The following is a 21,850-nucleotide window of genomic DNA, read 5'->3' as shown; positions in this document are numbered from 1 at the left end:
AGTTTCCAGCTCGCGCTCAGTCTTACCTGACGCTGGGAGAAATTGCCTGTGTTCTGCTGTTTGTTTCCATGCCGTGTATGCACAGACGTGCTGAGAGCCATCCGGCAGCACGTCAGCTAACGTGCCGCCATCTTGTGGTTGGCGGCCTTCACTCCGTTTTTTTGCCAACCACGCTCCTTCTGGTTGCCTTTGCGCTGTTTGGCCTGTTACAAATAAAGATTTTTTTTTTTTTTTGCGACGTGCGGATCTCATCTCATCTCCCAGCATGCTTTTTACTCTTCAGTTTCTACTGGTTGGTCGTACTGCCCCACAAGTGTCTGCCTCTTCAGTCTCGATGCTTGGTCAGTGAGTTCTTCTTTTGGTCACCGGACTATGCCTATGATTCTAAGTTGGGGCTGTGGTCTGAGTTTTCTTTCATCTTGAACACTCCGAGGACACTTTTCTTTGCCACGAAGTTTTGCTGGCATACCGTCTGGAGAGCCTCCAGTCCTCTTGCTAGGAACGCCTGTCCTTCATTTTTGCGGTGACAGGCACACCATTGACCTTTTGAAATACGAGTTTGTGGTGCATGTTTAAAGATTTTATGCAAAATGTCTTATTTCACAGGGGAATGAGTTATTTTACGCATGATAACATATGATTGAAATGGTTGTTTGCTTTAATGTTTTTTTAGATAAAAAGTAACTTAAGAGCCAACTTGTTTTGTTAGCATTAGCTTTCAGATTTATTGTGATTTAGTGTGATCTCTTGTGATTTCCACACTATTGGTTATAGTTGGGGTGCACTATGTGAGAGTGTACCCAGTGTCTCACTACTCGGGTGAGAGATCGCTCACTGGTGGGTCACAGTTTATTTTTGCATTAGTGCGAATGCTTGTGCATATTTATGTATTAACGTTCTGATTTAGTACACTTTCATTTGGTGTTGGTCGTGTAGTGTGTATCAGTCACTTTGTGCTGCACGTTCTCTACTATTCTGTGTGTGGGTCATGCTGTGACTCACTTGTCGGAGTATAGGGGGTGTTAGTCCCACCTATTAAATTAGTAATGGGTGTTAGTCCCATATACTCTGTGTATAGGGGGTGTTAGTCCCACCTATGTAATTTGCATTGGGTTTCAGTCCCAATTACAGTATGCTTTATGGGTTTGTGTCCCATTTTGGTATGGTTTTTTGTTGTGTTCCTTACATAGGAATACCTAGATGGGTGCAGTCTACCCATAGTTTGGAGTATACACACGGGTGAGATCCATCCGTAGTGTATTTGTTCTGGGAGTGTTTCTTCCTGTATGTTTCTTCAATTTCTAGAGTACCTGTAGTTGTTTTCTATTGTGATTCTCTGCGTTTTTTTCATATGTATCTTATGTGGTGTCTTTTCAATTTCTGTTTGGGAGTTTAACGTTCTTTTCGTGTCTTATTGAAAGAGGAGGTTGGTGATAGTGAGTGAGTTTAATGTTCTCTTTGGTGTCTTATTATAAGAGGAGGGTGGTGATAGTTTATTCTTATCTTTTCATCCCTTTTCTGATGTTTTATAGTCTGGGTCCCTTTCGTGGTATAGTTTATTCATCTTACCCTTGGGTTTTGGACTATTTATCTCTTGTTTATATTTTGTGTATAGTTGCTTTGAACTTTTAGTATTGTTTGTTTTATTTTCATTTGTAAAGAAGGGAGATATTGTAGTATCTTCATGTAAGGTTATTACTGTTCTCCTGTATCTTGTAACTAGCTGCTCAGCCAGTGTGAGAGTTCCATGTGGAATGTTGACGTGACTGGAATGTTGGAGGTTGGTGTGGTGTGAGACAGTTGAGAGGATGAGCTGAGCAGCTAGAAGGCTGCTCCTGGTGGGGCTATTCTATGGACTTTACCAACTTAATAAATATCCTAAAGATCTATCCTGGCTACGTCTGCTGTGTCACATCAACTTATGGAACCAGGTCACTTCAACTAGTTATACTCCATACAAACAGTTCAGTTTGCTCGATGCTGCCCGATCTGTAAAAGACAAAGATTATTCCTAAATCCAAACGGGTTGCCTGTACTTGATCCAGATGATTTAAGAAGGCCAGTCTATAAATACCCCTCAGCGTGGGCATAGAGCTGTATGATGAGGCAGGAATCAATCACCACGCTGCTGGTCTCATACAGTACATTGTAAGTTGTAACTGGACATAGGATGTAAACAGACGCATGCCCTGGCCGGGGCCGACTGATGTAGAGGTCAGTGGTGGGGCTGAAAGGCTGAAGGGCAACCTGTCTTTAGTTGATTATAGTTGCTTTAAGGTTCATTAGTTTTCCTTTAAAGTTTTGCTTTCTGTAGGTTCTTCTGTACCACGCAGGGTCTGACTCTTTTAGTTCCAGTATCATCAGATTTTCAGTGTACTTTTAAATATCAGCTTCTGTAGTTTCTGTAACTTCCTTCAGCTTTAGAATCTGCTTTTGAGTGCCATCCTCAGTGAAGCCAGTTGTAACACTAGGCCTGGTACTTCAGTCTTGAGGCTTGTTTCCTAGTTTCTGTATGTTTCCTTGGTTTTTCACTCTTCTTTCCAGTGACAGCTTCAGAAAAACCACTTGTACGCATGGGTCTGTTTCCAGATCGTCCCCAAAATTATGTTGTGATGTATGACAAGTAGCCGAGGAGTAGCTTTGAAGATTGTTTATTAGTCTTAATTGCAGGATAGTATTCAAGTACAACAGCCCCACTAGGAGCAGCCTGCCTGCTGCTCACTGTCACTCCTCACCACACAGGCACCCAAACATTCCATTCATCTCCATCACACCAACATTCCACTCAGAACACTCACACTGGCTGAGCAGCTGGGAGCCCAGGAAACAGTGGAGATGCATAAATGCCTAAGCAAGATATAACAGCTTCCATTTCTGCTAAAGTCAGCTACGGAATAGGGAACTCCATCACAAAACCCATTCATCGAGGCAACAGTGGTTTCTGCACTGCCAGTCCTCCTTGCCCCTTCTTGTCCCATACCCTTTGGATCCAGCTACTGCCCTCATTTTTAGCTTAAAAAAAAAAAATCTTTATTAGCATTTTTCAATTTTTACAGAATTGCAGAATAACAGTAAACATATTTGTAGAGAAGGACAAGTGATTACATTGTATGTGACTGTATGTCCAACCAATTTTACATGTAAGTATCCGTGCCTAAGCGTGCAGTCAAAATAATAGGATAAGGCAAAATATGATATATATTTATAATCAAAACAAACTAACAAGGCCATTGTCTACGTGTCACGCCTGGGTCAGTGTACATGTATTGTGTATACTTCGTACACAGTACACCCTTACCATACATCATCTTCACTTGACCAAATGGGTCTGTACCTATAGATGCCCATGCCTCCCCTCCAGTGTTGTTCATATAATATGACTGTGGCCCATTTCCCTATAGCAATCCCCATCCTTAACTCTGGGCTATATCATTATAGAGCTGCGAGCATGCGACCTCCTCTCGTACACCAGCTGCTTGCGAGGATCCATTCTCCCTCTCCATCCCTTCATGTTAAATACAAAAATATAGTATCCCAATATTGTGCAATACGGTATTTTCGTAGTCCAGCTATTTCCTCTCTGTGTGGTGATGTACGTTCGGCTTTCACCCACACTACGAGCAATTTATTCCCAACTGTTGACGACGGGAGGATCAGTGTGTTTCCATCTTTTAGTTATTAACCATTTTGCGACTACCAAGCCTAAGTCAATAAATCTCTACGTGACCCTGTTTGTTTTTGTTCTAGTATAAGACCTAATATGCAGACCCTCCCATGTGCGCACGATTGGCCTATCGGTGCATGTTGCAAGTTCCGTGATATCTTCTTGACAATAATCATGCAGGGAAACACAAAACGAAAGCATGTGTAGGAGGTCTGCATCTGTCTGTAGACTGCGCGGGCATGCCGCGGTAGTGGTGTGAAAGCATTGGTTTAGTTTGTCCGGGGAGAGATATGCCCTCTGCGTTATATATGTCTGAATTAACTTAAGCTTAGAGTTTCTCAGGACATGAGTGGGTTTCGCTAGCAACATATCCCATTCGCGGTGTGTCCATTGTTGGCCCCTGTCTGTTTCCCATCGCGATCGGAGCGCCGTCATGGGTTTCGTTATGTGGATAAGTAGCGCCATGACCAGCCTGTGTACAATGTGTGACCCGTTGCCCATAGCATGCAAGTATTGCATTAGGAGATATGTCTCCAGTTCGGTAGGGATGTCGCCCCACGTCGTGGAAAGCGATCTCATGATTGAGTTATATAATAAGAATTGACCTGCGGGCAAGTCGTAATCAGCTACCCCTAGGCGTCCCCAGAAGTGGTAACGATGGAGCATAGGGGGTAGTATCTTTTGTGAGATACAGTCTCCTCTTATAACAGCGGTGTGCCAAGGCCAGATAAGTCTAGATTTGATGTGGTGATCGAGTAATAGGGTGAAACAGGGGATATATTTGGGATTGCGACCAAAGTGGCTGTGCGGTGGCAGTGTCTTCCAAAACCTTACCTGCAGACCTTCTCGTCACCCATTGTTATTGCGCCACCAAGTAATACAATTCCATGTTCGGAACTGCTAAGCCTCCCTTACTGATGGGGGCATATAATTTCCACAGAGCAATGAGATCTCGGGTCAGTTGTTCGAGGTCCTGAAATGTTGAGGCCGGAACATCAATCAATCAATCAATCAGGGGATTGTAAGCACTCTACTCACCCGTGAGGTCTCAAGGCGCTGGGGGCGGGGAGGGGGGTCCGCTGGTCTGATTAGCCAAAGAGCCAGGTCTTTAGAGTCTTCCTGAAGGTGTTCAGGGAGGAGGCGCATCTGAAGTCTGCGAGAGCTTGTTCCAGGTCTTGGTTGCAATGTGAGAGAATAAACCTCCAATCTTCTGCCTGCTCTTGCTCTGTAGATGCGTGGGGTTTCGGCCAGTGCGAGGTTCGAAGATTGGAGGTTTATTTCCGGTACGTGGAAGTTGATTCTGTCGTTTAGGTATTTGGGTCCGGTGTTGTGTAGGCATTTGTAGGTGTGGGTTAGGATTTTAAAGGTGATTCTTTTCTCCACAAGGAGCCAGTGGGGTGCCCAGGACAAGTCTGGCGGCGGTGTTCTGTATCGTCTGGAGTCTGTGTAGTAGGGACTTGTTGATGCCGGCGTAGAGTGCATTTCCATAGTCCAGTCTGCTGGTGGTGATGAGTGCGTGGGTGACTGTCTTCCTTGCCTCAGCGGGGATCCATTTCAAAGTCTTGCGGAGGGTGTTGAAGCAGCTGGAGGTGACAGCGTTGACCTGCCGGTTCATGGTGAGGGATGAGTCTAGTATGATGCCGAGGTTATTGGCGTGGTCCGAGGGTGTCGGCGGGTTTCCGAGGGTGGTCGGCCACCAGGTGCTGTCCCATGCTGAAGGGGTGGTTCCAAGGACGAGGACTTCCGTCTTTTCGGCGTTGAGCTTTAGGCAGCTGTTGGTCATCCAGACTGCGACGTCCCACATTCCTTTTTGGAAGTTGAGTCTGGCGGTGGTGGGGTCTTTGGTCAGGGAAAGGATGAGATGGATGTCAGCATAGGATACTATGTTGAGGCCGTGTTGTCGGGTGATTGCGGCGAGGTGGGCCATGTAGATTTTGAAGAGGGTCGGGCTCAGTGATGACCCCTGTGGGACTCCGCAGATGATTCCCGTGGGATTGGAGAGGAAGGGTGGCAGTCTGATTCTTTGGCTTCTTCCGGCGAGGAATGATCGGATCCGGTCTAGGGTTGTTCCTTGTATGCCCGCAGTCGTGTAGTCTGGTGACGAGTGTGTGGTGGGAGACGGTGTCGAAGGCTGCTGATAGGTCCAGTAGGATAAAGGCTGCGGAGTGGCCTTAGTCCAGGAGGGTGCGTGATGTCGTCTGTGGCGGCGAGTAGGGTGGTGTCGGTGCTGTGCTTGCTTCAGAATCCGTATTGGGACGGGTCGAGGATGGCATTGTCTTCGATGAATTGTGTCAGTTCCCTGTTGACTGTTTTCTCTACGACTTTAGCCGCGAAGGGGAGGAGTGAGATGGGCCAGTAGTTCTTGAGGCTCGGTGGGGTCAGCTGTGGGATTCTTGAGCAGGGTACAAATCTATGGGAGGAGCACCTTCTCACTGGCGGGAGCACAAAATCAATAACAAAATAAATCGTTATCAACAGATTAATCCAAATTGTAGTCCAATGATTCCATTATTGTTCGAATTTCAAAAGAACTTATTCTCGATTATTCATTCATAAACGATTAAATGCAATCCACTCAATGATTTTTCATAATCCAATTAACAACCCAGTGCATTTCGGGTCAATACCATGACCCTTCATCAGGGGTCATCACTCAAGGTTCTAAAAAACAAAAGAAACGAGAATCTAAACACCATACAGTCCTGCAGGCTAACAAGCCTCGTCCAACAGAAAGTGAATCTCAAACAATCTCGTGTGTAAGTGATGAATCTAAAACCGCTACAAACTGTGTGTGAAACAGCGCCAGTAATCACAGTGTCTAAACGCAGTGCCCGGGAAGTAAATGCAATGCCCGGGAAGTACCCAGAAAGTAGCCATGTGAAAATTAAAAGATAATGCCACGTGTGAAAGAATCGCTCGGTAGCTGTGCATAAAGAGAAACCGTGCCAAATAAACACTGAGTGCAAGTAAAAAACGAGACAACCAAGGCTCGGGACTAAAGTTAAAAACAGCGTTTGAACTTGCATGCGATTCTTCGTATGCAAATAAGCCCGGCTTAGAAATCATACAAAGCAATTACCAGAATGAAATCAAACCCTTGTGAAAAAAGTATATTGACAACCGCGTCCATGTGCACATGCAGTAAATAATTAATTAAATCTACTCAAATGTCTAAAACGTGCAACCTGCGGCCATAGACGAGAGCCGCGGTGACAAAGTATCAGAAGGAAGTAACGTGACGTGTTTAAAAGAAGCACTCGGGTTACGTAGATTCAAGGGATAAGCCTTTACTGTGCGTTCAGTGGGGATCAGGCAAGTCGCAGCGCTGCGATTACGGAAGTGACTAATAAAGTTATGATCGTGAAAAGTGCAAAAAGGCTGAAAACAGTGACACTGCCACTCGTGAATGTGTAACTCAGCACGATGATCGAAAGAAAAGAAAAAGAATTACAAAAATAAGAAAACATGAGCCAAATGTTGTGTACAAGCACTAGACTGCTAAGCATTATTAACACAAAAACTGACCTATGAGAACTGGCGCTCTTTGACAGAGTGAGCCGCATTCCATAGTTGCATTACGTTAAATATAGTCACTGCTAGCTAATCATGTGTCATAGACACCGCATATTCAGTGTGATATGAAAGTTGTCAGTCAAGAGAGTACACCTGAATGTTTGATGCATTTTATCAACAGTTACTACATAGTATCTACATAAATACATACTGTGATCATAAAAAACAAATATATTCCAGTCTGTCATTCAGTCCAAATGGAACCTGACTTCTGCGCATTTCCAGTCGCCTGGCAAGGTGCCTGTGTGGAAGCTGGTGTTGATGGTCCGTTGTAGTTCGGGTGCGATGGCCGCTCTGTGGTAGATGTGTGGGGGGCAGGGGGCAGTGGGGGCCCCTGAGTGAATGCCTTTCTGCAGTGTCTTCGGCCGTGATCGGCGTCCCGGTGGAGATGGTGGGCTGGCCGGTGTGTCTGGGGGGCAGACAGGATGTGGCATCTGCTGGATGGTCGACAAAGTTGTCGTAGAGGTTTTTGATCTTAAGGTGAAGTAGGTTCCAAGCTTGTCGCAGAGGTCTTGGGACGGGGGGATGTCTTTGGCTTCTTTGCAGGGGTTGGTGAATTCCTGGATGACACTGAAAAGCTCTTTGCAGTTGGTGAGGATTCTGTTGTGGATGAAAGCCTTCTTTGTGGTTTTCATTCGGATGTGGTAGTCCGTCATGGCGTCCTTGTAGGTGGTGTGGTTTTCGCGTGTCTTGGTGTTTTTCCAGATCTTCTCCAGGCAGCTGCAGATGTGTCTGGATTTTTGGAGATCGGTGGTGAACCAGGCGGCTTTCCTGGGGCGTTGTGTGTCGGGGTTACATAGTGGGCGACCTCGTTTGAGCAGTTGTAGTTCATTATGGCTATGGCGTGGGGTGCGATGAGGTCAGTGATGGTGGCGGCGAAGTGGGCCTGGAGGCCGGGGGGTCTGTAGACGAGGGTTCCGCGGAGTGTAGAGTTTGGACTGGTCTGGATCTGGAAGTACAGGTGTTCGGCGGAGGGGAAGATTTTGCTGGAGGTGGTGAGGCGGAGGGTGTTCTTGTGGGCGATCACAAGGGCCCCCTCCTGGGTGGTTGGGCGGTCCTTCCTTGGATCTTGTATCCGTCCAGGATGGTGGTGTTGATGTCAGGGGCGGAGTAGGCATTGGTTCAGGTCTCTGTGCGGAAGGCGATGTCGGGCGAGAGAGAGTCAAGTAGGTTGCAGATCTCCACGACGTGTTTGTGCACGGAGCGCACGTTGCGGAGGATGCATCTAATGGTGTCGCCAGTGTTGGCGTCGCCGGTGTTGGATGCCAGGGTGGCAGTGAAGGTCTGGCGGCAGTGGAGGCAGGAGAACTGGTCGTGGGTTGTGTTAGGCGAGGCCTGTTGGCAGTCTCTGGGTCTTCTGGGGTTGAGTGCGTGGAGGGTGGCTGTGCTGTAGCGGTGGGTGAGGTGAGATACAGGGTCCCTGGTGCTGGCCGCAGTCTGGTTACGGACGGGCGCAGACGGGCTTGCCTTAGGTGCACCAGCGGCACGCCCACTTTGCGCATCGCGCCATTAAGTAGGGGCGGACGTGCAGCTGGAAGGCGGGGGCGGTCAGGGGGAGGGGTTACAGGGGCAGAGGCGGTGGCTGAGTCTATATCAATGGCTGCCTTTAGCAGCCAGAGTGAAATTTAAATGATTGATTATGACCCATCGCGCTCTTCACGGATGCGGGCCTCTTTACCTACAGAGACGGGTGTCTTTTTATGCCCCTGTTCACTCTTTGCGCTCCGCCTCTCTATACCTTGCCCGAGTCCCACACTTTAAGCAGCAGAGGATAGGGGGTGGCTCCTTTTCAATGAAGGCAACTACTGCTTGGAATGCTCTCCCGCTGGTTCTGCGTACTATTCAGGATCCAGTGGCTTTAAAAAAAACAAACTGAAAACTCATCTTTTTATCTGAAGACCACTATGGCACCCCACTAGACTCGCACCGGGACACTCCTGAGTAGCTGTGCGCGTGATAAATTAATGTAACATAACATAACAAAAAGCAAGTAAACAGACACAAACCAAAAACAATGTACAGAGAACGAAATCACAGCAAAATGGGCAGAATTCAAGGAGACAAAATAACAATCAGTGGGGAAAAGCTACTGATGGATTTTAGATTTCACTTATAAAATGTATGCATTATTATATAACAAGGTTACAGACATGAGTTCTAAAATGGCACGCAGATTGTGGCGCAAGCAAGATTAAAACATAGGGTCTGATCATAATGCTTCAGTTTGGAGGTGCTTTCATGTGAAAACATGCTCAATTAGTTGAACAGCCATGCTTATATGTGATTAATCCATATGTAATCTCACTATAGAATGCACATTAATTTAGAAAATGTATTTGTACTTTTAAAATGGCTTCATGTATTTTTGCAAGAGTAGAAATGTGCTGAATTGTGTTTCACAGTGTAGAAAGCCACGTGATTTTAGTTTGCTTTAGTGAACTCAGCTAACTGCAGTTTGCCCTTGAAACATTGTGCTCCTCTGTGCTAGCAACTTTCAATGAAATGTTGCATATTTTTGTAGCATGTTTAAATGTGGAGAGAAGAACATACTTTTTTTCATGAATCACAAGACTGAAATTTGAACAGGAACAAGCCTGATTAGTGACGTATCCAGTCAGCCAATGGGGAGATGATGTGTCTTGAATGTTAGACATCGAGCGTCCTGCATCCTACAGTGTAGTGTAAGGGCAGGTTAGGTGTTTGCTCTTTGTGAAATCTAACAGACTTCTGGGACGGTCCCTGAACTCTCCTCACGAGGCGGAGTTTGTGGATGCTCCCCACCTTCAAAATGCTCACCAGCTGGGTAAGCCATTGCTTGGCTTACGAGTCCTGTCGTGCAACCTTGCTTCCTGAATGCTCGGATTTCGTGTGTGTCCAGTCCTGTTCATTGATCCTTCCATTGTTGCAAGGAAAGATTCCTCATATCAATTTACGACCCTGAACTCGCTTTCGGTATTGCTAAAATCGAGAGCCTTCGCTGTGACCTGTTCATAGCTCCCCAGTTACCCGCGGAAGAAATCCTTCTAATCCTTATCTCCCTGCTCCTGACTTGTGAGTCATTACGGAACTCGCAACGCCTGTCTTTCCCGGTGATATCCAGTCTCCACTCGGAAAGTGCCCCAGTCGCTATTGTGGAACTTTAAGAATAAGCGACCACTGAACGAAGGATTTATATGACCCGAATTCTACTTTCGTGACCGCTGGTTGAGTGCGGTTTCCCTACGAAAGCGTTTGGAACTTTAATTTTTTTAACGATCGCGTTTGAAAGCATAAGATGCGATTGTTTGTTTCCAGTCTGTTTTTGAAGATACATTGTATCGTTCGCGTTTGAAAGCACAAGACACGATTGTTTGTTTCCAGTCTGTTTTTGAAGAGACATTGTATCGTTCACGAAGGCGCCTTTTGCGCGCTTTTTTCTTTTTGTCCTTGGAGTTAAACGATCAGTATCTACTATCCAACACTACAGATAAAGGAGAACAGAAAGCAGCTTCGACGTTGGAAAGTACATTGCCACAATTTGATGTTCCGGACTGGAGGTGTCCTTCCTTTTGCTGCTTCTAGCATAAAGACTGACTCTCCTCCGGATTCTCCTGCTGAGGCTGTATGCTGCCTTTAAACTCAAGAAAGGTTCTGGCGGTGAGTGTTGATTTATTTCCAGAGAGCAAACACTCCATAAGAGTCTGACCCGTAGTACTGTTTAGTAGTAAATAGGGGAAGGAGCACAGCGTTTATTGACACATTCTTCTTTCTATAGGTTCTCACCCTGCCTGGTCCCACGAACCATACCTTTAAACCGGATGGAAAAGTGAGCAGTGATATCTCCAAGGATCTAATCCTCACATCTCCTGAAGTCAGTGCAAGCGTGTTGGTGCAGTGTACCCGTTCACCTGCGTGCTTTGATTTAGGGGAAGTGGGGAGTTAATCGTCGCTCCTGTGGATTGAGCCTCGCTGGAATTGAGGTTAGTGGTATCGGCAACAGAGAAGTTCTGATTGGACCAGCTATGAGGACTGAGCACATGAACTTTTACTTGAAATATGGCTAACAAGTGGGAGAAGTGCTTTTGCCTCTCTCTTCTTTTTTCATTTTTTCTGAGTGCCAGGCCCAGTTTCTGTGACGGACACAGAGACGGGGAGGTGCTGCATTCTGTGGGGGCTATGGTGCAGCTTGAGACAGAGAGACAGACTAGCACAGCGAAGCAGAGGCAGAGGGAAAGAGCTGAAAGGATCAAAACAGATTTAGATTTTAGGTGCTAAACGGCATTTATTTCTCTTTATGGGATATTTTTGCCATTATTAATTATTGATTAACCTTGTAAGACTTACTCTTTTTCTTAGAAACTCTTTAAGAGTTTTGACTGACAATTTGCACCACATTTCCCTTCCTATATGTGATGCTTATATGCAGACTGTAATATGTTCTGTATTAATGCTATTTTTCCTATTTTTCAATTCTGTAACCTGATTGATATTTGACTAATGAATAAAAAGTCAGAGAACCTTAACTTTTGACTTCAATAAAAACCCTTTAAAATAACTCACCACTCTCATTATTGGCTCTAATATTGTTTGCATTTAATTTTCATATATATGTAAAGTCTCCTGTTTGGTGAAACACGGTCATCAAAAGATCACTTTTCACTCTTTACAGCGGTAAACCATAGGTAATGTGGTTTTGAATAGGGAAATTACCAGGTAATTACCGCTGGATCACTACAATAATTAAATACAACAGAGAGGGGACAAGCGCAATAACCAGAAGCCAACAAGGAGGGTACAAGGCACATAGCGATCTCAAACCCTACCTTGGAGGGCTCGGAGTATCTGGGGTGAAGCAGAGCACAGCAGAGCTGCTGGCGAGAGAGCAGGCCTCAGACCGGGGACAGAGCAGTAAATTCGAAAAATAGTACAATCATTTTGGTAGTATTATCATCTTGGTCAGTGTGATTCTGCCCATCACATTCAAAGGGAGTGACTTCCAGAATTGAGTCTGAGCTCTGACAGCAGATATTGCCCTGCACAGGTTCCCCTCCAGCACATCCGTGGGATTTCGACATATGAAGACACCTTGATACCAAAATGTAGCTGGGTACCATTGGAGAGAGGAGTTGTCTTCACGCACATTTATTTCGGCCATGTCATTACGTTATGGATACAGGCCGGACTTTGCCCAATTCACCCAGAGACCCGACACTTTCTCAAACGCCTGAATTGAGTCCGCTATGGTAGCAGGGATATCATGTAGGTCCCTTAGGTACAATAGCAAATCGTCAGCATACAGTGAAACCGTATGTAAGCCGTCTCCCAGGTGGATGCCCCACTCCCCCTTATCCCTGCAAGAGTCGTGTTGCTAACGGCTCCATGGCAAGAGAGAACAGGAGCGGGGACAAGGGGCAGCCTTGTCTGGTACCTCTATTCACCTGTATGTTGTCCGATATGAGTCGGCCTGTTCGAAGTCTAACAGTGGGGCGTTTGTATAGTAACCGCACCATGTGTAAAAACATGTCGCCCAGCCTGTATCCTCGCAGCACCTCAAAGAGGTATGGCACTCCAGGGAGTCAAATGCCTTTTCCAGGTCCAAAACCAAGCATCTAGAGCAGGGCTAAATATCCTCCGCGTAATGTTGCAACCTGAAAAGTCTGCGTATATTAAGCGCTGTACTTCTAGTGGGGACAAACCTGTTTTGGTCTGTGTGTACCAGAGGGTCAAGGCGGACGTGTAATCTGTGTGCCCTGGAGTAGAATGCTGAGTTTCTATGCCTCCGTATATCTGTAAAGTACCTTTGTGTGGCCTAGCTATTTAGTACCTTCATGGCAGTATATGTGGGCGCCCCAGGGAGACGAGCAAAGGAACGATCCAGGGAGACATCGAGTACACTGTAATTATCCCCGCCCACTATCATCGGGATCTCATGCCAGTTGGACAGTTTGCTCGACAGTTCCTCAAGAATGTAGCTTGATCAGTATTAGGTGCGTATATGGATGCGATGACTACGGGTTGACCGTCTATTTTTCCCATCACTATAACATAACGACCTTCTGTGTCAATGAGGGAACCCTCTACGTGAAATGGTGTGCCTCGTTTAACTCAAATTAAAACTCCCCTAGCGTATGCTGAGTAACCTGTGGCGTGCAACTGTCCTCTCCACCGTCTTTGCAGTTACTTTACTTCAGACCCCTGCAGGTGCGTCTCCTGAAGAAGGACAATCTGTACATGGTGCCTTTTAAGATATGAGTAGTTGTGGTATCTTCGGGACGGACTGTAGATGCCTCTCACATTTCATGTGCATAATGTGATCGGTGCCATGATATCGTATTGTGGAACAGAATATAAGTCATGAATGACCTAATTACTTTTTTAATCCGCATGACTCTTATCTGAGGAGAGAGTTGTTGTGTATATTACTCAGTATGCACCGACCCAGCTCGTGGCCAATGGCAAAACGACTATAAACTAAAACTGGCAATATCAAAAGGGCGAAAATGCAACATCAGTCGTCCAAATAGAAAACGAAAAAGACATTCTGTCAATGACAAGGGGGTTTCCTTGCGTGTGGAGTGTGTATATAGAATACAAAATGTGCAGTACTATCGCAGCTCCCCCTCCCCAAGCAAGAAAGCAAGAAACAGTTTCCGACAGCGGATTTCATGAACCAGTGCCACAGGGGAAACCACATAAACATATGGCACGAGCCCAATCTTTCACTAGCTCCACCTATCCTCAGCCCCCAAAAGCAATATACTATACAAGCATGTATATACGAAACGACAGATTAGCCTTGTGGCGCATCAACAATATGTACTTATTATACTTGTGTATGCAACAATGTAGTCCAGACAGCGCTTATCTAGGATTGTACATCATATATTAAGCAATGTCATCTGCGGTTTGAGGAGTGACACCGGCAGTTCATCTGATCCCTGTGAATCCAGGACTTCGTCTGATAGTTCTCCCTCGCTTTCTTGTCCCTGTAGGCTGGATACAGAAGATGTTTCTCCTTGTGTTCCTCCAATTTCCGCTGCCGCCTGAAGGGCCTTGCGTTGATCCTGTAACATCTGCTCTGGGTTAGGGCCAAGGTTTTAAGGTGCATGATTTTGTTTTGCATATTTTCCCCCTCCTGCGTCATCCAGGCGAGTCTTCCGTGTTCATGCCATTTGCTCCCGTCGGTGAAGCAGTGTCTCTCGCAGAGCCTTGGCGCCAGCCAGTCCCCTGCTGCTTCCGGAGTGTCAAAGAAATACGTTTTGCTACTTGCTACCCCCCTCAGGTTGGCTGGGAACAGCACGGAATATTTAAGATCATGTTGTCGAAGCCTCCTCTTCACTGACATGGACGAGTATCTCTACCTCTGTACCAGCATCGTGAAGTCAGGGAAATACATGGTTTTGTGGTTGTCCACATGTACTTCCTGCAATTTCCTGGTATGTTGGAGAATGGCGTCTCGTCCCTGTTATTCAGCAGGCGTATCAAATGCGGCCTAGGATTGGACCCCGGAGGCAGAGGTCTGGCCGGCACTCTGTGTGCTCGTTCTGTGACGAAATGGGGGGAGAGTGTCCCCTCAGGGAGTAGGTCTATAAGCCAGGATCAGCATAGGCTACTGTGTCTCTGCCCTCCAGCAGGCCCACCACTTTGCACATTATTGCGCCTTGATCTTCCTTCAGCGTCCTCGGTTCTTCTTTCCAAGTACTCCACCCGGGCAGCAAGATCCTTAATGTCCTTCTCCGCCGATGTTATCTGCGGGTAAATCTCCGCTATGTTGGCCTCCACTGCGGACGTTCTATCTGTAAGTTTGCTGTGGTCTGCATGAAGGAGATTCAGATCAATGGCCACCTTGTTGATCTTGCTTTCTAGTGAATTGCGGGTCTGAGTCATAGTTTCACTTAACTTTCCCACCGCTGCCAACACAGCATCCGGTTTGCTGGATGTCGGGTCAGATGTTTCTTCTCCAGGCATTTTGTCGGACTGGGCGCAGGTCAGGGGGAGCGGAGTCTGCAGGCCCCCAGCACCAGTGCGCGGTCTGCCTCCCTGCGACATAGGGTCAAGACAAGATGTTTGGCTGCAGCCTGACCAGTCCAGAAATGCTAGGTGGGGCCAAGGGAGATCACCACTCAGTCTCGCTAGTTCCAAATAATGGAGGGGGAATGGGGGAGATGGAGGCCAGCCTGCGCACCATGATGTGTATTGGCGTGCAGCCCTGCGCCCTCAGAGCAACAATCTTCTTACCCATGGTTTTAAGTACGCGTGGCCCCCCAACTCCACACAAGGGTCCTCGCAAAGCTCCTGGCCTGTTCCAGGTTACTGGGACGTCAAGTATCAAGCACAGGGTCTATAGAACAGAAATGGTTAAAATGGCACCCCCGGGTCTCAGTCTTCATGACTACCATTGCCTGTGGCATTCTTCCTGCTATTGCACGATGATTTCAGCCGGGCACCGGTTGCTGCGTCACGTCTAGCGTAGCTCAGCCACAAGCGCGCGGTCGCCCTGTCTTCAGCGTTGACCCTATGCATTGCAGGGGTTTAAATGGTCAATCTCCCAATGCGACTCCTTGTGAGAAGCGGGGGCTCACCTGCTGCCAACAAGGCTTCTGCAACGCCTCCCGCGTGTATGCCGATCCAGGGAGTGTTTGCTTAATTAATGCCCATCACCTGACTTCCTGCGGGCCGCGGTGGATCCTGCGCATATTTTAAAGTATGTCCGTTGCACAGATCTCCAACTGTGCCTGAGGCTGCCGGTAATACCACTACGGCACCAGTACTCTCCTGCCTCCTCCCAGTCTCCTCACCAGCCAGCGGGAGTCTCGGGACGAGGCACGCCACTCCTTAATGCGAAATATGGCCTACCAAGAGGGGCGCATCCACGGTCTCGCATCGTGATCTTCTCGGGCCTCCCGTTTCCCCTCGGCATCCCAATCAATTTCCGGCTCCGACAGCGAGCCCCTACATCTGCGGCTACCACAGACTTCACTCGGCACCAGGTCAGTCTAGGGCTCGATAGAGCTGGTCTTTGGCACCAAAAGTCCGCTATATTGGGTATTTGTAGCGGGGGAAAGGGGAGCCAGCGACAGAGCTCTAACTGAGCGTGTCCGACTCCATTGTCCACTTAGCCACCCATCCTCCAGCTACTGCGCTCATTGCATTTGTTTGACGTGCCAGTTGTCTCTCTGTTTTGTTCCCTACATCAAACAGACTTTTTTGATGTTCTAGATTTATATTTATTTTCTCAATTTCCAAGAATGCTATGTATTTGTCTCTCTTAACCTTTAGTGTAGGATTTACCTCTGTTGATAGATCTTGCATTATGTTTTTCTCGAGATTCAGGATGTCTATGTCCATTTTTCGGCTGTCCTGAAGTTTTTTCTTTTCTTTCCCATTATCTGCCATATATGCTTACCCTCATTTCTGTATTGTATCCAATGTAGTTACTTATGAATCAACAGGTCCTACGTTTTCTTCAAAATCATGTTGAGTTGTCTCAGCTTCTTATCTTTTAAATCCAGGTGTTAACCTCCCACCCCTCTGTTTTTACCACTCTTGTTGGCAACAGAGTGATACTCGGAGGTGAATGATCTGACACCCCCCCATTAAAAATGCTGCATGAACAAAGCAATGGGATTGTGGGCCTGACTCAAATATATAAGTCTTGAATGTGTTTTATGAACCTCTGTATAGAATGAAAACAAATTCCTCTGTTCAGTTCCCTCCACAAATTCACCCATCTGAGCAAACACATACATATTTCTAAGCTGGTGGTTCCCTCGCCAGTCTTTGTTAAAGTAAGTTTCCTCCCATCACTAGCAAGTCAGCTGGGATTTTCACCTGAAGTCTTCCTAGTGTCTAGAGAGCTTCATCTGCACGGACGGTGGTAGATATGCCCATACAATTGCTGATTTGATACCATAAATAGTTAATCGATAAGTAACGGTGTTGATTTTGGTATAAGGATTTCTTCCCCTCTAGAAACTGTGGCAAACTCAGCATGTGCCGCCAGAATTGCATCTGTTCTCAACAATGTGTGACTCATGTGAAATTACTACATGCGGGTTATGCCTCTGCAGTACCTAGAATATCACTCCTTTTTAAAGTTTGCATCCCAGTCCATTCTCATTCAATGCATCAAGACCCTGCTTTATAGCACATTTATTCTTGTTTGTCTCACTGTCTGGGAATACAGACATCAAAGGTACTGTTCACTTTTCTTGCATCTGCCTAGCCATATGCCTCATATATTCTAAAACATTCTTAATCCTACCCCGACTTTAAATCCTTGCTTGCCAGGCCTTAAACTCCCCGCACACAATGCTGAGGTGTTTGCTGCCCTAATAGTAGTTACAATACTGAACTTCAGATGTGTCGTATAGTCGTATAGTAAGTAACCCGTTGCATCTGAAAGCTGTGTGTTTCCTATAAGTAATCTTCCCAGGCCTTCTCCTCCGCTTTGGGTATTCCCTTTGCAGCAGGCCTTGCATTTACCTTTCTCATTGCCCGAGCAGTGCTTTTTATCAAGGTGTATTTTACATTTACAGTTGCATGGCCGATATAATTGTTTTTTCTATCTCCTAATCGTATGCTGCAACCAATGTTAACTACTGTTTTCCGCTCTGATACTTTCTTCATGTTATGCCATTGGTTATGCTCCCCCTCTCCATCTGTTGTGACAAACTCTGCCCCTTACCCGTTCTCCACCCAGTGTCTTGTGGCTTGTACATTGTCTGAGCCCATTGGCATCTGTCCACTCTCCACCCAGTGGCTTGTCCATTGTCTGAGCCAGTTGCATCCTTCCACTGTCCACCCAGTGTCTTGTGACTAGTCCATTGTCCGAGCCCGTTGCATCCGTCCACTCTCTACCCAGTGTCTTGTGGCTTGTCCACTGCCTGAGCCCGTTGCATCTGCCATCTCTCCACCCAGTGTCTTGTGACTTGTCATTGCCTGAGCCCGTTGCATCAGTTCATTCTCCACCCAGTGTCTTCTGGCTTGTCCATTGCCTGAGCCCGTTGCATCTGCCATCTCTCCACCCAGTGTCTTGTGGCTTGTCCATTGCCTGAGTCCGTTGCATCAGTTCATTCTCCACCCAGTGTCTTGGGGCTTGTCCATTGCCTGAGCTCGTTGCATCCACCCAGTGTCTTCTGGCTTGTACATTGTCTGGGTCTCTTGCATTCGCACGCTCTTCAACCCGTGTCTTTTGGCTGGTCCATTGTCTGGGTTTCTTGCATCTGCCCACTCTCCACCCAGTGTCTTCTTGCCTGTATATTGTCTGAACCCGTTGCATCCGCCCCCTCTCCACCCAGTGTCTTCTGGCTTGTCCATTGTCTGAGCCTCTTGGATCGGCCCACTTTCCACCCAGTGTCTTTCGGCTTGCCCATTGTCTGAGCCTGTTGCATCCACCAAGTGTCTTCCGGCTTCTCCATTGTCCTAGCCAGTTGCATCTGCCCGCTCTCCACCCAGTGTCTTCCGGCTTGTCCATTGCCTGTGCCCGTTACATCCACCCCCTCTTCACTCAGTTTCATCCGGCTTGTCTATTGCCTGAGCCTCTTGCAACTGCCCAATTCTACGCAGTGTCTTCCGGCTTGTCCATTGTCTGAGCCTCTTGCATCTGCCTGTTCTCCAACCAGTGTTTTCCGCCTTGCCCATTGCCTGAGCCCATTGCATCTGTCCTCTCTCCACCCAGTGTCTTCCGGCTTGCCTATTACCTGAGCCTGTTGCATCCGTCCACTCTCCACCCAGTGCCTTCTAGCTTGTCAATTTTCGAAACCTTTTGCATCCGTCCCCTCTCCACATAGTGTCTTCCAGCTTGTCCATTGTCTGAGCCTCATGCATCCGTCCCCTCTCCACCCAGTGTCTTCCGGCTTGTCCATTGTCTGAGCCCGCTGCATCCGTCCACTCTCCACCCAGTGTTTTCTAGCTTGTCCATTGTCTGGAGTCCGTTGCATCCGCCCACTCTCCACCCAGTGGCTTGTCCATTGTCTGAGCCCGTTGCATCCGCCCACTCTCCACCCAGGGTCTTCCAGCTTGCCCAGTGCTTGAGCCCATTGCATCTGCCCACTCTCCACCCAGTGTCTTCTGGTGTTTACAGTGTCTGAGCCCGTTGCATCCGCCCACTCTCCACTGAGAGTCTTCCGGCTTGTTAATTTTCTGAGCCTCTTGCATCAGTCCACTCGTTGCTGTTTCTCCTTTCATTGCTGGTCATCAAACTCCGCTCGCTCCACCACAGATATTTTGTTTTTCTGTGTATTCTTGGTCATTCTCTCCACTTTACGCCGTCTGTCCAACAAATCTAAGGTGTCCTCAGGAGTTTTTCCCTTTACCAATTAAACCTATGCTTTTGTGGAGATTCTGTTGTCAGGCAGAGAAATCTGCACACAAAACATTGAAGAAATGCAAGAACAAGTCCTACCTTGATTGTTGGAAGCGTGGAGAGCAGCCAAGGTGTAGGAAATATGGACTGAGCCATTTGATTTAAGAGATGCTGTGTTGTAGGTGGTGGTTGCAGTATGGGAGTGGAAGTGCGCAAAACGGACCTTTGCAGCACCACCAGTGCACTCGCTGCACAAATGCACTGTAGGTTTAACTAGTAGGGCGCCGTGAAAAGGGGGCCATGGTCTAATAGAATGCTAGTCTGCTGTCCCACCAAACACCTGGGTTATAGATGGGGCAGCTGAACAACAGACTGCAGCCCAGCTTAGCCTCCTGGACCAGCCGGGGAGCTCCCAACCCAAAGTACAATACTGAGAAAATAACAGCAGCTAAACATATTTGAGAAAAGTAAAACCATGAATTAAATAAAATCAATGAACCGCAGCTATGCAGCATATTGTGGGGACAAGCAATGAAGTCAGGCAACTCCATGAACCGTAATATTTGATGTAGGATACAACATTCCAAAAAGCACCCTGCTGTTTTCCTGATCCATCTCATGTTCCACGAGCCGGTCTCTTGTTTTAACAAAATCTTGACCATATGGTACTACCTAAAGATGTACATGTAGCATGTGGCTGCCCCTTGCACCCCCTTTCTTTGCTAAGACACTTTGAACACTGGCAATGCACCTCCTTTTCTAAAGTAAATAAGATGTGACATGTTCAACAGGACTTTTGTTTAAATATCTGGATTTGGTGAAATGTCTGTAGCCGAGTTTCAATGGTGGTTGGCTGCTGCAACTAGTATGTGGGCACTATGTTCTATTACATGAGCTTATGAAGCGTGAATAACTCACTTCTGAAGGAGCATCTTGTCGCTCGAGTAGCAGACCTAGGAAAGTAATTACCAGATATTTAAAGAAGCCAAGTTTAAAGCAGTTTTTTTAACCTTCCAAAATGGAGGCAAGATCGAATGTAAAAGGAAGACTATTCTGCTGATTAGTTCCTTAATAAGAAAACAAAGGACCTCTGTACCTCTTTGTTTGGATGTGATGGGGATTAAAGAGAGCTTTATCTTTGGACCTCAAGTTTTTGCCCATACAATATCAAAAGAGCCTTGATCGTGGGTAAGCAGGGCCAGTCCCAAGACTAGGTTTGTGTGCAAGATACAGGAGCTTCAGCAGTGTGCGCTTTCTGACTTGGACTCAGTGTAGTGCTCTGAAGGTAGGCACAGAGGGGGAGCCTGGTGGAAGTTTACAAACCAGTTGGGCTGCGGTGTTTTGTACCAATTGTCATTTAAAGAGAAGTGTCGCATTGGCAGCTACCAAAAGTGAGCTCCCATAGTCCAGATGATTCGTAATGAGGGCCTGGATTAATATTTTCCTGGAAATCATAGGAAGCCAAGGAAACACTTTTCTAAGCAGACGCAAAGTGCTAAAACTGGTACCCCAAATAGAGGTTACCCGTTCCTTCATTGATGGCCTATTATCCACCAAAGTGCCAAGGTTTTTTACCACACAATTGGGGCAGGCTGCTGTACCAAGTTTGTTCGATCACCGGCCTTATGACCAAAGTTCCTGCACTATCCCAAACAGAATATTATTTTAGAATGGCAGGCCTTGACAATGTTTGCAAGCAAGGCCACATAAATATTGAAAAGGGTAGGACTCATGGAAGAACCCTGAGAAACCCCTTATCAATAGTGACTGTTCTAGATTTGAAGGTATGAATCGAGACCTCTTGGGTTTTGTCAGTCAGGCAGTCTTTATGAACCGTGCTAATGCCTTCTCATAAACATCTGTCTCATACAGTGACTGAATGAGAATGGAATTAAGTTACCAAATCAAAGGCAGCTGACAAATGAAGTAATGTCAGCATTGCCGGAGTGCCTTCATCCAGTAGTGTCCTGGTTGAATCATTTGCTGCCAAGAGGGCAGTCTCCGTGCGATGAGCAGTTCTGAAACCTGATTGTGTGAGATTAACACAATGTGAACAAAAAAAGAAAAGGTTTTTCATCGGTAAAGTAGAGTTATAAAGAAAAATATTAAAGCACACCTGATCACGCTACCGGTAAAAGCAACACTCTAAACAGTGCTTGGACTAACATGGGTATTTTCAGATAACTTTAGGGATTAGTGGTAAAATCTTTAAACCCAACACACTCCGCCTGAAGCATGGGACCTTTTATTGCTATCAACAAAAATACATACTGGAGAATATTCACAGCCAATTGTGGTGTTTCATCGTTTTATACAGCATAGATGGT

The 21,850-nt window shown here is 46.6% G+C and overlaps 1 protein-coding gene across 2 annotated transcripts in view; it reads left to right on the top strand.

Moving 5' to 3' along the window:
* The window catches only part of LOC146839459 (uncharacterized), a 96,737-nt gene that overhangs the window by 52,745 nt on the left and 22,142 nt on the right, over positions 1-21,850 (top strand). The window contains exon 5 of one of the 2 annotated variants that reach the window (XM_085651523.1): positions 10,992-11,196. The exons of the other annotated variant lie outside the window; for it this stretch is intronic. Coding sequence (XP_085507649.1) covers positions 10,992-11,159 — 168 coding nt within the window. The 3' untranslated portion in view covers positions 11,160-11,196. The remainder of the gene's footprint in view (positions 1-10,991; positions 11,197-21,850) is intronic. 2 annotated transcript variants of the gene reach the window in all.

This window comes from Triturus cristatus, chromosome 4_1, assembly GCF_964204655.1.
Source record: "Triturus cristatus chromosome 4_1, aTriCri1.1, whole genome shotgun sequence".
Taxonomy (NCBI): domain Eukaryota; kingdom Metazoa; phylum Chordata; class Amphibia; order Caudata; family Salamandridae; genus Triturus; species Triturus cristatus.
This window is presented reverse-complemented; position numbering and strand designations above follow the sequence as displayed.